The sequence below is a fragment of the Dasypus novemcinctus genome, chromosome 27 (genome assembly GCF_030445035.2).
Source record: "Dasypus novemcinctus isolate mDasNov1 chromosome 27, mDasNov1.1.hap2, whole genome shotgun sequence".
In the NCBI taxonomy this organism is placed as follows: Eukaryota; Metazoa; Chordata; class Mammalia; order Cingulata; family Dasypodidae; genus Dasypus; species Dasypus novemcinctus.
The window spans coordinates 8,812,978-8,829,048 of NC_080699.1; the positions used below are offsets into that span (position 1 = coordinate 8,812,978).

The window sequence follows — 16,071 nt, forward strand, 5'->3', positions numbered from 1 at the left end:
ACAATGAGTGCAAACAATGAGGGGGTGGAGAGAAAGAAAGAAAGAAAATCTTTTTTTAAAAAAGGAACTCTTAAAAAGAAAAAAAGAGAAAAATTCATGTCAACCAAGAATAAATACCCAGCAAAATGATTTTTTAGGAATGAGGAGTAAAGACATTTTCAGATAAACAAATATTTAGAAGTTTATGATGAATGGATGTTCACTAAGGGTACTTTTGAATCCGAGGTTCTCCAACATTTTTGTTCTCAGGATCCCTCTACATTTTTAAAAATGATTGAGGATTCCCAAGAACTTTTGTTTATGTGAGTTAAAGCTGTCAACATCATTTACTGCATTAGAAATTAAAACAGATATTTTTAAAGTATTCATTTTAATTCCTCTAAAATAACAATAATAAGCTATTAAATGCTAACATAACTATGTTAAATAACTATTTTTCAAAAACGAAAAACTTTTGTGAGAAGAGTACTACTGTTTCACATTTTTGAAAATCTTTTTAAATGTCTGGGTTAATAGAAAACAACTGGATCCTCATATCTGCTTCTAAATTCAGTCTGTCATGGTATGTTATGAACTATATGAAGAAAATTCAGCCTCACATGGATATGCTGTTAGAAAAAGGAAAAGTATTTTAATAGCCTTTTCAGGCAGCTGTGGATATTCTTCTTTGATACTATTTTTAAAAGCCTCATAGTTAGCTGCAGGAAGGAATAGGAATCCTGAGAGACTAAATAAGACAGGTAACTTGTTAGTATTACTTAAAATAGTTGACCTTGCAGAATCCCTGTAAAGTTTAAAGGAACTTCTAGTGCTGCTGAACACGCTTTAGGAAACACTGCTCTTAAGAATGCAGCTTAGGGGAAGCAGACATGGCTTAAGCGACTGGGCTCCTGTCTACCATATGGGAGGTCCAGGGTTCGATTCCCGGGGCCTCCTGGTGAAGGCAGGCTGGCCCATGCAGAGTGGTGGCCTGCACAGGAGTGCTGGCCCGAGTGGAGAGCTAGCACAGCAAGATGACACAACAAATAGAGACACAGAGGAGAGACAATAAGAGATGCAACAGACCAGGGAGCTGAGGTGGAGCAAGAGATTGAGCATCTCTTTCCCACTCTGGAAGGCCCCAGGATTGGTTCCCAGTGCCTCCTCAAGAGAAGACGCGCAGGCACGGAAGAATACACAGTGAATGGACACAGAGAACAGACAATGGGTGGTGGGTGGGGGAAGAAATAAATAAATCTTTAAAAAAAAGAATGCATATTAGGAAGGAGAAAAATTACCTCAGAAAGGAGATCTGAAATGCAGAAAAGCTTGAAAATAAAAATATTGTACATAATTAATAACAATATTCTATTAAGTGGAATGGTTAAAAAATGAATTAAAACTTTTGACAACATTTGGTAATAATAGGTTGGTTTATGGGGGAAATATACCACATGTAAGTAAGCTAATGAACTACAGCAGTAATATTTTGATGATGTTCTTTTATCATTTGTAACAAATGTTCCACAACAATGCCAGGTATAGGTGGTTGGCTGCTATGTGGGAATCCTGTATGTTATGCATGATTGTTTTGCAAACTCACAACTTCCCTAATTAAAAAAAAAAAAATCAGTAGTGTTTCTATACAAGAGGGAAAAAAGAATAAACTAGAGAATTCTGTTGCCAGAAGAACATTTTCATCTGTTAAAATTTAATAAAGTAGAAACACAAGCATTAAAAAAAAGCTAACAATATAATGCACATGAAGAATGATGATTAGATTTAAAACATTTCAAGAACTTGCCATGTTCAAGAGGGAGGGTAATCCAAGGTCCACAGGATGGAGGAATAGAGTATGGATTAGAGTGGACTTACTGATATTCTATTCATGAACTATTGTGATTAGTAATCAAAGAAAATGTGGCATTGGTGTGGAGAAAGTGGCCATGGAGGCTGCTGGGGGTAGGGAGTGGGAGGAAGAGATGTGATGTGGGGGCATTTTCGGGACTTGGAGTTGTCCTGGGTGGTGCTGTGGGGATAGTTACCGGACATTGTATGTCCTCCCATGGCCCACTGGGTGGACTGTGGGAGAGTGTGGGCTATGGTGTGGACCATTGACCATGAGGTGCAGCGGTGCTCAGAGATATATTCGCCAAATGCAATGAATGTCTCATGATGATGGTGGAGGTTGTTGTTATGGGGGGAGGAGTGGGGTGAGGGGGATAGGGTGTATATGGGGACCTCATATTTTTTTAATGTAATATTAAAAAAAAAAGACAAAAAAATAAAGAGTTAAAAAATCTAATAAAAAATATATAGAAAAAAAGAGGGAAGGTAATGTACTTTTTTTTTGTCCTTGGATACTATTTTTTTCCTATGATCTCTTTATTTTTTATTTTTTAGTAACATACTTTAGACTTTGTTCATTAGACATTGTGAAATTTTAAGTATTGTCACTAAAAAAGAGAGAATGCAACTTAAATATTCCATACTAGAATTTTGACATAAAAACAGAGTAAGAAATCTAAAAATTCAGTCTATTAAAAAAAAAAAGAAAAACCAGTAAAAACATATGGGAAAAAAACAGAAAGCACATATAAAGTCTACAGAAACAAGTGCAAATATGTCAATAATCAGCAGGTGGAAAGATAGCTAAATTACATTTAGAAAAGAGAGAAAAAGTTAAAGTAAAATAAGCTTCTTAATCTTTAAAACTTAAAGATGTGTACAACTTCAAAGGAAAAAGACTTCAAAGGAAAAGAATATACCACAATTAAAGCTAGTATACCTATTTTAATGTAGACAAAATAAACATGAAGAAAAAATATAATATACAGGTAGGAGTGTACTTCCTAATAAGAAAATAGTCAATTCATGGAAACATAAGATTTCTGAACTTGTTTACTTCTTCTAAGATTACATAAAAAATATAAAGCAAATACTGGGGAAGCGGACTTGCCCAATGGATGGGGCGTCTGCCTACCACATGGGAGGTCCACGGTTCAAACCCCGGGCCTCCTTGACCCGTGTGCAGCTGGCCTCTGCTCAGTGCTGATGCATGCAAGGAGTGCCCTGCCACACAGGGGTGTCCCCCGCGTAGGGGAGCCCCATGCACAAGGAGTGTGCCCCATAAGGAGAGCCGCCAGCGTGAAAGAAAGTGCAGCCTGCCCAGGAGTGGCACCGCACACATGGAGAGCTGACACAGCAAGATGATGCAATGAAAAGACACATAGGGAAGCGGACTTGACCCAGTGGTTAGGGCATCCACCTACCACATGGGAGGTCCAGGGTTCAAACCTAGGGCCTCCTTGACCCGTGTGGAGCTGGCCCCTGCTCAGTGCTGATGCATGCAAGGAGTGCCATGCCATGCAGGGGTGTCCCCTGCATAGGGGAGCCCCATGCGCAAGGAGTGCGCCCTGTAAGGAGAACTGCCCAGCACAAAAAAAGTGCAGCCTGCCCAGGAATGGCACTGCACACACGGAGAGCTGACACAACAAGATGACGCAACAATAAAAAACACAGATTCCCGATGCCACTGACAACAGAAGTGGACAAAGAAGAAGACGCAGCAAGTAGACACAGAGAACAGACAACCAGGGCAGGGGGGGAGGGGAGAGAAATAAATAAATAAAAATAAATCTTAAAAAAAACAAAAGAAAGAAACACAGATTCCCAGTGCCACTGATAAGGACAGAAGTGGTCACAGAAGAACACACAGTGGATGGACACAGAGAGCAGACAACTGGGGAGGGGAAAGGGAGAGAAATAAATAGATAATCTTTTTTAAAAAATTAAAAAAATTAAAGCAAATACTGGTAAAGGTAGAATAAGTGGTACATGTCACATACATTTCACAATTACTGATAAATAAAGTAAGCAAAAAAAATAGTAAAAAAATAAAAGAAAGATTTGGGCAACATAATTAACAAACTTATTATTATACACAATTATAGAACTCTGCACTCATAATTAAGAATATTGATTAAGTGAAGCGCACATAAAACATTTATAAAAATTGACCCCATTAAAATTAGCTCATATAACAAGTTTCAACTAATTATTATCACTTCTTTAACCCCCCTACAACTAAGTAACAAATAAATTAAAAAGGATAAATGTTAAAAACCCAGTGTATTTGGAAGCCTTCATCACACTTCGAAGCTGCTGTACACAGTTGTGCAGGTTACTCACTGTACAAAGTCCCTGTTTATAAGGAAGGCCATTCACATTGTGGACACAGTAGATTTGCATATTTGTTAGAATAATTATTTAGAAATAAAGTACCTTGAAATAGAGATAGCTTTGTCTAATTCACAGAAAGGTGTCATATAGTCTAGTGACTGCTCTGCTTTTAAATAACATGTGGGTAAAAGAAGAAAATAAACTTATAGGATGTAAAGAGTGATTTAAGTGAAACATACAGATCAAACTCTTATATATTTTTTAAAAGGCTGAATAGTAAAGAATTAAGCATCTAACTTTAGAAATTAGAAAAATATACTGAATCCAAAGTAGAAGGAAATAAAGTATGAAAGTAATGATGTAGAAATCAAAGCAACAAAAGAATGGATGAAAAAGTCTAGATCTGTTTTGTGAAAATGGTAATAAAAATAAAAACCTTCTGGTGAGACTGATGAATACTAAAAGAGAAAGTCAAATATTATCAAAGATTGAATAAATGGACCTAACTGAGGATACAGTAGGGGTGAGAGGGAATGGGGAAAAACAGTTAATGGGGTTTCTTTTGGGATGCTGAAAATGTTCTAAAATCGTGAATATACGCAAATCTATTGAATTATATGCTTTAAATGGTGAATTGCAGTGTATGAACAGTCTCAATAAAGCTGCTACCAAAAAAAAGAGAGGAAGAGAGAAGAATGAATAGATACTTCCTAAGATACAGAAAATAGTTAAAAGATAGAACTTTAGCCTTATTAAGAGAAACATCTAGAAGACTATTCTGATTCGAGGTGGGCAAGGCCTTCTTAAACATTGCATTGTAAAAGAAGCTTCAGCAGTGTCATCAGCTGGAATGTCAGAGTAAGGGCCTCCACTAAATCCTCCCCTACAGAGAAGCAACAAGGACCTGGCAAAAACAAAAAAATTGCAAAAGCAACATTTCCAGAACCCTGGAAATTAACCTAGGGCTTGCAACAATTCAGGGCGCGTCTATTCAAGGAAAATAGCTGGATCTCCATGCGCTCGGTGGCATTTCAACTCGCCCTGTCCCCATTCCCCTTTCCCCAGCACCGCGGCAGCCTTGAAAGCCAACAGCCCACAATTATACTGAAATCCAGCCACCCTGCAGCCCCTGGAATCAAAGCCCCTTCTCAGAGAATTGTCGTTATTTGACCTCCTGGTTCCTGAAAAGCACCCCTCGCAGGCCTTGCCTTTATTCGACCTGACTCACAGCTCACCCCGTGAGAACAGACTTTTCCTAGGGGGCATTTGTTGAAAATAAACAATAACTGCTTAAAACTGGAGCTGACCGTAACAGTTGGGGTATACAAGCTGTATAAAAACTGAAAGATAAAACACCTCTCAGGGAACACCTGAAGCCTGAGCACCTGCCAGGCTTCTGCACCTGTAGGCCACACACAGGCTGGAAGCGAGCAGGGGTGTGCTTAGGGCTCCACAGGTGCTCAGGGAGGCCCTGAGAAGCTCTGCGCTTCACGTCCAGCTGCCCTTGAGCCTCTGCGCACACCGGAAGTAAAAGGCCAGGGCTGAGCTGTGAGGTGCCCCAGTCTTGAAAATGTGCCCCAACCTACACACAGAATCCCTCAGCAAAGATGGGGAGACTTACTGGTGCCTGGCATTTGAGGAAATCTCTGCCCAATCGCTAGCTGACTACTAAACTAAGAGCAGAGGCATGTGTGGCCACACATGACAAAGAATACAGACCTTCCTGAATTAGTTCAGGGAAATCACTAAACAACGACAAACAGCAACAAGAGTAAACCCTAGGGAGGGGGGAGAGTCTGGTTTCCAAAGGAGTCATGTTTTATTTTAAGTGTCCAGTTTTCAACAACAACAAAAAAACATTATAAGATGTATAAAAAACAAACAACAACAACAAAAAAAAACTAAGAAAGTATGGCTCAAACACAGGGGGAAAAACAGTCAATAAACACTCTTCTTGAGAAAGACTTACTAGAGAAAGACTTTAAATCAGTTGTTTTAAATATGTTCAAAGAACTAAAGGGAACCATGTCCAAAGAACTATAGGAAAGTTTGAGAACAATGTCTCACTAAATAGAATATCAAGAAAGAGATTGAAATTATGAGAAGTAAGTAGAAATTCTAGATTTGAAGGAATTTCTCATGAATATTTGAAAATGAGTGGGGTGTACTCTGGGCTTTTATTCCAATTCAGTTATCATTTTGGAGAAACTGGATTCTTCTTGAAATGCAACTCTATCAAAATTTTAGCTACCATTCAATTTTCTTTTGAAGAAATTTGTGGGGAGCGTCTTGTTTAGAAGTACAGCATTTAGTTTTCTCTGGGACAAAAAAAAGTTCTCCTAAAGATGACTTGACCCAACTCCTTGCAAGGACAACCCTAGGATTATGAACGCACATCCTCGGGAATGGACCTAAGGCATGGAGTGGAACCCCATCCTCACGGAGATTCTGGTCCTCACATTTTCCTTTGATGGCTCTCAGCTCATTCCACTAGTTAGAAACGAGCGGAGACAGGCCTGACAATTTCTTGGATCGAAACTATCAAGCAGCAGGAGTCTGCAAATAGACTGAAAATTAAAACGTTCCATAAATCCACTAAGACGTTAGTGGAACCACACCCACTAGAAAGGCTGCTACTTAAAAAATGAAAAGCAAGGGCCTGAGAAGATGGAGACACAGGAATGCGCCCTGCCAGTGGAAATGTAAAATGGCACAGAGAGTTGGTGGTTCCTCAGAAAGTTACGTATAGAATTAAGATCTGGGAATCCCACTTCTAGGTACCTACCCCAAAGACCCGAAAGCAGGGACTCAACCAGATATTTGCACACCTGTGTTCATAGCAGCATTATTCACGTAGCCAAAAGTTAGAAGCAACCCAAGTGTCCATCAACAGATGAGCAAAATGTGGCATATGAAAGGGACAAGTCTGATACATGCAACCCGGACCCTGAAGGCATGTTGAGAGAAGTAAGCCAGACAAAGGACAAATATTGTAGGATATATGATATTAGAATAAGAAAATTCAGAGTCAGGAACTTGAATACAGGTTACGAGGGGCAAGATGGGGGTAGAGAATAAGTATTACAGAGATTAATCTAAGAAAATGTTAATCTAAGTGTTAGAGTTAGTGTAAAGTGGTACAGAATGTTTGAGATGATAGGAAAGTTTGGTAATAGATGGGTGATGGTAGCATAACATTGCAAATGTATTAAAATTAATGCTACTTATATATCAAAATGTGGTTAAAAGGGGAAATTTTAGGTTCCACATATGTTACTAGAATTTAAAAAACCATAAGACATACAACAGTGACCCTTAATGGAAACCACAGTAAATTTTAAACATTTCTTTCTATTGTTACAATGGCACTAATGCAAAATGTTAATGGGGTGGGTATATGGCAACTCTTTTTTCTGCGTTATTCTTCTGTAAATCTGTAAATCGGAAAAATGTTAGTGGGAGCTCTATGATGTGTGTAATGGACAAGAGGGAATTATGAGCCAGGGTAATAGAAAAAGTTGGCACAGGGCAGGGTAAACTGCCAGCACAATGTGCTCATCGTATCATGCTCTGCACTTTTTTCACAAGTCTGAGAAATACCACTAATTCTTCTTCCTAAGTCTATAGGAAGCTGAGTTTAATAATTTGTTAAGGTCACACAGCACTGCATGGCTCACCTGACAGGTGACCTGAAACCAAAGCTCCCCAGGAGAGGCCCCATCTCACCACTCGCCTGTCCTGGCTTGGTCATACGCTGCAGGTCCTCCTTGAAGGGCACATGCCTCTGGAGAATGCCTTCTCCCAGCCTATGGAGGCGGGAGACCTTAGACCAGTGGCCAAAACAAATCTAACCTTTTCCTTCTCCTAGTTTTCATGTCTGTTTCCCCCTTGGTACAGTAACGAGAGATATTTCCAAAATATATAGCTAAATATTTAAGAGATTTTAAAACCAAATACTTCTTTTCAAAGTTTTTATTTTTAAGAATATTTACATTATTAAGTCAATAGAATAAAAATACATTATCACATTTAATTTATTTCTATAATTGTCATTTTTAAAGTGCCAGGTACATTCTGTTTTCACTTTTCATTAAAATGCAGAAATTCATTTTAGATAAGCCAGAGAGGTGATTATAATATTTCAGTCCAACCTTACAGAGCATTCCCCAATAGGATTTCTCCTGGCCTTTGAAGGTTTCTATTAAAGATGTGCAAACTCAATAGTCAAATAAAAACTGACAACGAAGCCACCACATGCTAAGAGTTTTCAAAATTGAAAAACTTACATACAAAATTAAAATGAAATGAGTTGACAAACATCATTAATTACATCATTCCTAACAACCCAATCCGCTATTGCTCTTCATCCTTTTGGTGACACGCCTGACTTGGCTGTTGTATTCAAGTTTTTGTGATCCTTGGAAGAAATAGAAGTGTCCTAAAAATGAAAATGAAAGTTCAATTCTCCCCTTGTATTTCTACCAAAAATAACAGCTTTATAGATTACAGTGGACCTAGATTAAACATGTTCTGATTTGAGAATATAAATGTTTGGGGCCCTTGGCTGGATAGCCTGCCCAGTACAGATACTGGTTTACTACTGGGATACTTAATTTGTGACCATTGCTTGGGCTTCAAAGGCTGACTATAAGATGCAAATGTTTCTGATAAGTTACTCTACATGAGGATTCCGGGTGGGAGGAGACTGGGCTCAAGCAGGGTATACAGGGGCCTCCCGGAGAAAGTGAAAAACAAAAACTTGGCCTTGACCTTGCTTGAAGACACTCACAAACTCAATCTCAGCTCGCTGAATTTTGGCTCTTGTGGAAGCAGCAGCCCTCACACCCCCCCTGGCTGTCAGGAATACCCCAGCTCTCGGTCCGCTTCTCCCTCATTCTTCTAGCCCACCTGTTCTGAGCCCAGCACATGGCGTGCTCCCTTCTATGGCCTCATGGACAACTCAGTGTCATCCTTTCCTGAACTGGAACCCCATTCTCTCTCTTCAACCTGGAGGTTGTATAACCAGGTTCTCTGTTTTAAAATGGGATTCCCAGTATCTGCATGGTTTCAGAATCTACTTACTTTGGGAGTAGTAGGCTGCATCGATTTTAGGCCCAATTCCTATAAAGTTTCTGGTAATCCATTTGGGATAATCAGGGTCCATGACTTGTCTCCTCTCATCATACCTGAGCAAAGAAATATCAGGAATTTGATCAGAAATTCCATGACATGATCCTCCCAACCCCCAAATCCACTTTCTCCCCTGAAAGACTGACTGTCCTTGTCCTGCTTTGGTCACACCCGGCAGTGCCACCCCACAGCTTCCTCTGGTGCATGGTCCTGAATTTAGACTCCCACGTTGTAAGCGATTTGGCTACGCACAGGTCCCCACTGTCATTTTAGCTGCCTGCCATTAACTATTTTCACAAGCTTCCCACTGAAACAAAAACCATTTTCCTCAGAAGATAACATGAAAACAGGAGCCAGAGCCAAACGGTTTTAAATATACATGCTAGAGCTACATTTCAAGATGACACAGTCAGCTGCACTCAGATAGTATATCCTTAAATTCCTTTTTACGAGATGGAAAACTTATTCTTTCTAGACTTTCAAAAAGCAATTGAATTCCTATTATTTAGTTTAGCACTTCCAAGTATTTATTGCTTACTCAGCACTACACAACTGACCTTTAAGGGGAAAACAATCCTGGGCCAGGTGCAAGCAGATATAAAAAGCAGCCACCGGTCAGATTTGAACTGCATATACCCATGCTAGTAATGGCAGTCTTGTGATAACTATACCCATTGTGGGTATAGTGTGAAAGTCTTATTTGCTAAAATCATGAGTTTTGCTTCCTCAAACAGGTCTAACTATTTGTGGATAAACCTAAGAAAATCAAAGGCACAATCATGTGCTATTCACTTGAGACTACATGTCAAAAAATTTTAATACTAAAACTAAACTTTAAAGAATTGACAGTGGCCATATGTAATTTTAATGCATTGCATTACAATTCACTTAATGTCAATCACATAAGCAACTGGCAAATGGATAGCTTCCTTGGAGAAGGGAGAGGATCCTAGCCTCCAAAATTTATAGAGACAGCAACTCGGGAGAGTCCCTATTCTACTATATTTGATTTCCTATTAATTTCTCACTGGGTCCAACGGTTCTAGGAAATGAGTCTGTAAATCCAAATATTGACTTAAGGCTAACTCTCATAAATCCGTAGCACTGTTTTCCTCTATTTGCATTATGATAATTTTTAAGTATTCCTTTTAAAACACATTATTTCATATCAGAAGCCAAAAGTATAGAGACTATAACTAAGTTGATAACAACTGTTCCAGTCAGATCCTTCTCCCAGCAAGATCTTTGAAACTTGCTTAGAAAATTTTACCTTCTAGAAAAACCCTTTCTCTGCTTTTCATCAGGTTTAGAGGTCAAATTTCTAACTATTAAAGCTCACCTCCAATACCAGTTATCTACAAAGAAGTAAGTCTTGTAGTAAAGTGGGTTAAAAACAGATGCATCAATTCTTAACTATTAAAGCTCACCTCCAATACCAGTTATCTACAAAGAAGTAAGTCTTGTAGTAAAGTGGGTTAAAAACAGCTGCATCAATTCTTTTCACAGAGTCAGGAAAACCCAAAGAATGTATGCTCTTGGGGTAGTTTGGTTGCAATCTTAAATCATTGATTAACCAGTACTTATCATCTGTGAATACAAAGGAAAACGTACATTAGGATTAGAGAAATGAAAATACTGTTTATGAACATGTGAAATAGAAAGCTGCTGCTTTTTTCATAATATTCCATTCTTTTAATGCTTTTATAAAACCAGAAAATCTGGGATAATTCATGAACCAAAATGTTTATCAATGAACATGGTTCACCTCCTTTCGTTTTACATTTTTTCACAAGTATTATCATTGTACTACTCACAAACAGGCAGACTATCTTCCCAAAAGTTTTATGTATTATCCTAGGTACTTACGCTATTTTAACTTATAGTTCAGAGCCACCATTAACAAAATGTGGCTATGCCAGTATAAAGAGTATTTCCTTAATTTGCTATTTTCCTTGAAGTAGAGTCAATGACAAAACATTGTAATTACCTTTAAAAAGAAAAACCACCTTTCTGGCTTCAATTTCATAAGCAGCCTGAATACCAGATGGCAAAGTGGGCCATAACTTAGAAATTAAACCACCATTGACCTTAGGTGTCTTGGGATCCTTCCACCATAAGTACCTGACATGAAAAAACAGAAGGGTTAAAAATCACTGTTGACTCAAGAACCACGAACATTTGACTGGTAAGTTCCTGTGAAACAGCCTAGATTTTAGTAGGGCCCCATGAGACATTCCCTTGTTCTGAAACCAAAGGAAGTTACCAAAAATCAAGTATCCCAGTTTCATAATAAAAAATGGGGAATATTTGTCTGACCATATACAAAGTATGGAAAACATGAGCTCTGAGTTCTAAAAAATCATGCTTCCAATTTGCTTACTTTACCTTGTCAGTCCTATAAAACCTGAAAAAAAAAAAAAAAAAAAAAAAAACAACTCATCTTCTCCCCACCCTCAAATAGCTGCTGCTTCCATCTGTTTTCCAAGACAGAAACTGTCAGCCATCTGGAATTCTCTATTCTATGTTCAAGAAATCAAGTCTTTACTCAGGATCTTAAAGCCTGACTTAAATTTTAGGTACCCTGTCACTGCCTTAGTTCTAGACTTCCCCATTTTTATCTATGTGATGACAACAGTCTGGTTTCTGCACTTCCTGTCTTGTTATTTCCAACTCATGATTCCTACCTTTTTTACACCAATAGCCATTCCCATCTCCTACTTCAAATCTCCAGTTTATCTCTCCATTGCCTACAGAATCAAGTCTCAAGGTCTTTCTTTCAAGTTTCATCTACTTTATCCTCCACTATTCTCTAAAAAAAAGAAAAAAAGGACAGAGTCTATAATATTGGTTAGATTTTAAAATGGATCCTACCTGTCTTTAAAGAAAAACACTTGATTTCCGATGGTAGTGACAGCATCGAACCTCATATTGGGATCACAGATAGACAAGTCTCCACCGTTGGGATCTGGCAAAGGTTGGTGCTGCTCTGGACCTCCTGAAAATGCATTTCAAGAAGCATTGGGAAAGTTGGCATTTTAGTTCATAAGAGGAAACACCACTTTTAAAACATTACAAGAAACATTGATAAGGAAGCATACAAGAATATTTCTTGTTCCAGATTAGGAAGAACCTGAACTCAGACTCTAGCTCTGACCTTGAGTGAACTACTAGATCTCTTGACCTCATCTGTAAAAACGATGCTGCTTACCTCACAGGAGTCAAGAAAAGACAGATGTCAATGCCTGTTCAAATGTAGAGTATTTATAAGCCTATCGTCACATAGCAAAATGATAACTCACCGTAGAGAGACTGAATGCCACGGATGTCATCAGGAGAGAGGTGAAATGTGTTGGGGTCAGTATAACTATAGGTGGGAAACATTATGGCCGCTCGATCATGGGAATGGTCAAGACCCAAGGAATGGCCAATCTCATGAACAGCAACGAGAAACAAATTTGTCCCTGTACAAGGAAAATAAAGAGGAAAAGAGCAGTGAAATACATCGGCACCTAGGAAGAGGTCATCCAAACACCCCCATCACACAACACCATAACAATTCAGAAAGCATTGAGCTAAGGGAAGCGGATGTGGCTCAACTGACAGAGCATCTGTCTACAATATGGAGGGTCCAGGGTTCAATTCCCAGGGCCTCCTGACCTGTGTGGTAAGCTGGCCACGCAGTGCTGCCACTCACAAGGTGTGCCGTGCCACCCAGGGGCATCCCTGTGTAGGGGAGCCCCACATGCAAGGAGCGCACCCCGTAAGGAGAGCTGCCCCACATGAAAAAAGTGCAGCCCACCCAGGAGTGGCACCACACATATGGAGAGCTGACACAGCAAGACGATGCAACAAAAAAGAGATGCAGTTTCCCAGTGTCACCAGATAATGCAAGCGGGCGCAGAAGAACACACAGGGAATGGACACAGAGAACAGACAACAGAGGGGAAGGGGAGAGAAATAAATAAAAAGTAAATCTTTACTAAAAAAAAAAAAGTGCATTTCCTAGAGACTTTGGGCCCAAAATGCAGAGATCTCATAAGCATTTTAAATCAAAATAAATAACTCAGCTTTTGGAAACAGAATCAAGCCGATTAATAAGGCAACATAGGTGGAAAATATCCATTAGGCTAAAAACTGGAAAGTGTAGCCCCAGTTTTACCACAAGCTAGCCACTAACTTCTTGGCCTCAATGTAAAGATCTGGATTAAACGATCTTTAAAATTCTAAAACATTTGTAAAGTAACCAGCACAAGTCTCCCATTTCAGATGAAAAGATTGCAAATAACCTCAGGTAAAAGTAATTTAACACATCTGGCTCAGGACCTAATCCTACATGATTTCATGGTCTTTTTAACAATGGAAAAGTTCTCTTTCTCATCAAGAACTTTTCAAGTCTTTGTCCATGTGCCCTTTCAGTAGCCTACAAAACTATTGCCATTCAAGATGTCCAATATCAGTCAGAGAGGAAGGTTGAATAGAGCATATTCTTGATGGCTTTTCCTACATTTGCTTTCCACATGGGTGACATAATGTAATCTAGAATTAACAATAGATAGAAAGTTTTACCTTGGAGCCAGCTGTCAAGAGAGATGAGAGTCAGTCTTTCTATAAATGCCCACAAGGTATTGTTGAGCAGCCTGAAATTTTTATCCCAGGATCACACAGGACTACATGACCATATACAACCTTGTATTTCTCTACCTTAACATTTTTGAAATTATTTTGCTTACCTCTGTAGCTTTTTGTCCAGGTTTCATCCTCATCGAAATGTGTGTCTCCTCCAATACCAGCTCCAGGTGCAAAAGCATGGGCTAAAATTCCGCCTCTTCCATCGAAAGGATAGAAGTCTCCATGAGCTTTTCAAAAGGGAAAGACAATTATTCCATCTACACATGCTGGGGGTCATGCCAAATGACACAGATGAAGCAAGGCAAGTTCTCTACCTCCTCGTGAAAAAGATATCATGATGTCAGCCTCGCCTGCATTAATCTTTCTGAATTTCAGGGGCGTCACGTCACTCCACGCTTGGAAAGCCTTGTGGATGGCGTAGTCCACATCTACCTGCGCCAGGTCAGGAGTGTAATTTTTGATTCTTTACCAGCAAAGAGAACACATGGAAACTCACGTCAGTTTGGTTGTATAGCAGCACTTTCATTTCTGTTAGCATTATTGATTTAGATGCTTCACGTAAGAGTAAAGTACAGAAGCCTTTTCATGGATTTTTCCATTAGGTTCTCATTCTCATTTATGACTTAGAGGTTATTATGAAGAATTGACTTTCATAGAAGCTTATATCTCCTTGCCCCTGCCCCCAGACTCCTGAAATTTTTCTTTTACAGCAGATTGGGTTTCATTCTCTCCTACTCTGCAAGCCAAATACCTCTTCCTTGAGTAAACAAGATTCCCTTCTAGAAATCATGGAGCTATGTCATCTGATAGCATGACGGTGTTGTAGTTAGGGAGCTTCTCATCTACTTCAAGATTTAGGTCTAGATCTAAAACAGTTGAGGTCTCTAGAATCACTCCTCTGGGAAAGCAGAACAATCCTTGGTCCCCCATTACCTGTAGGTGATATAATGCTTCCGCCACACTGGCCTCCCTGGCATTGTCCTGAAATCACCCACGTCGGGCACTCCACAGCGGGGGGTGTGCATCATTGCCAGAGTAGGTGGGTCCAGTTGCCCAGTGACTCTTAACCCCAAGAACTGTTGCATTTCCTGGATTTTATTCTCCATAAGATTCTCATGAACTCCCATTTTTGTCTTGGGAATATCTTCCATGTGGAGGTCATAAAAGGTTCCCAAGTACCTCTGGGAAAATACATTTAGTAAAACATGAGTATACATGTAGGTACTTTATTGGAGCTCATTGGAGTTCTGCATATGACTCAAATAACTGCACACTGATGCTTCAGTTTTAAAGTTAAAATAGTATAAGAAAATGCGGAGATTATCCAAACTCTTAATTAGGGAGAAGGATTTTTTTAAAAAAACTTTTAATCCTGTTTTTTTAAATGCTTATGAAGAAATAGCTGGGATGAGTGAGGGGTAAAGTATGCTTGAATTATTGTGGCAGGCAGAGGTAAGCTTATACTAATCAACCCATTGCTAAAATCTGATGATTAACTGGCACGAAATGATTAACGAAGTAGAACTCCAATTATATTGAACTGAAATTCCTTGGTCAAAGCTTGTTAGCATGGTGGACAAATTCTCTTGCCAATGCAATAAATATTAAAGACAAAAATTGACTAGATAAGTATGATAGTGCCAATACTTACCTGGGCAAATGTCACTTCATTTTCTTCGGCTTTTGCATCTCTGGTCAGGGGAACAGATCCAGAGGCAGTGACTTGCAGGACCAGGATCAATAGAAGAAACTTCATTCTAAGCTTCTCCGGAAAGGTTTAGCCCAATTCAGTCCAAGGTTCCTTCTCAGTACAAGTTCCTTAAATTCTCCTCTTTATATAGTCCTTAGACCAGACTGTGCAAATGAAATCTTCAGAGTGACTCAGAGTTGATATCATCCTTTGATTTACCTCAAAAGCATGCAAAAGCAAACCTGACCTTATTCCAGGACCAACAACGGGTCAATTAGCATCTAACTCATCTCGCACTTGGGGCAACTCAAAGGAATTCCCAAGTGCCTATTATCTCCAAACTGTTGAAGAGTTCCTCCCCCAAAAAAGCTGTTGTTAGAAACACTAAGCACCTTTACTACATAAGTAACTTACACATACTTTGATGGAAAGCTCAGTATTCCCAATTTTCTCTTGAGTAT

General features: G+C 39.2%; 1 protein-coding gene across 1 annotated transcript; it reads right to left on the reverse strand.

Annotated features, from left to right (window-relative positions):
* Positions 1-8,155: 8,155 nt before the first annotated feature.
* On the reverse strand, positions 8,156-15,714 carry MMP12 (matrix metallopeptidase 12). Its single transcript, XM_004469519.4, has 10 exons — positions 15,572-15,714; positions 14,854-15,101; positions 14,235-14,383; positions 14,022-14,147; positions 12,591-12,752; positions 12,163-12,286; positions 11,279-11,412; positions 10,719-10,878; positions 9,244-9,347; positions 8,156-8,599 (listed from the first exon to the last, which is right to left on the reverse strand). Exons 1-10 carry the CDS (start codon positions 15,674-15,676, stop codon positions 8,499-8,501), a joined length of 1,413 nt encoding a protein of 470 aa, XP_004469576.2. The 5' UTR covers positions 15,677-15,714; the 3' UTR covers positions 8,156-8,498.
* Positions 15,715-16,071: the final 357 nt, after the last annotated feature.

Bases quoted from the DNA above. Each gene is read 5' to 3' on its own strand.
- MMP12 (XM_004469519.4), bottom strand. From the start codon at position 15,676: ATGAAGTTTCTTCTATTGATCCTGGTCCTGCAAGTCACTGCCTCTGGA. The intron at 14,148-14,234 runs GTAGAGAACTTG...CCTTTTGAAAAG, and splicing joins GATATCTTTTTCACGAGGAG to CTCATGGAGACTTCTATCCT. The intron at 11,413-12,162 runs GTAGGATCCATT...TTTTCATGTCAG, and splicing joins GTGTTTTTCTTTAAAGACAG to GTACTTATGGTGGAAGGATC.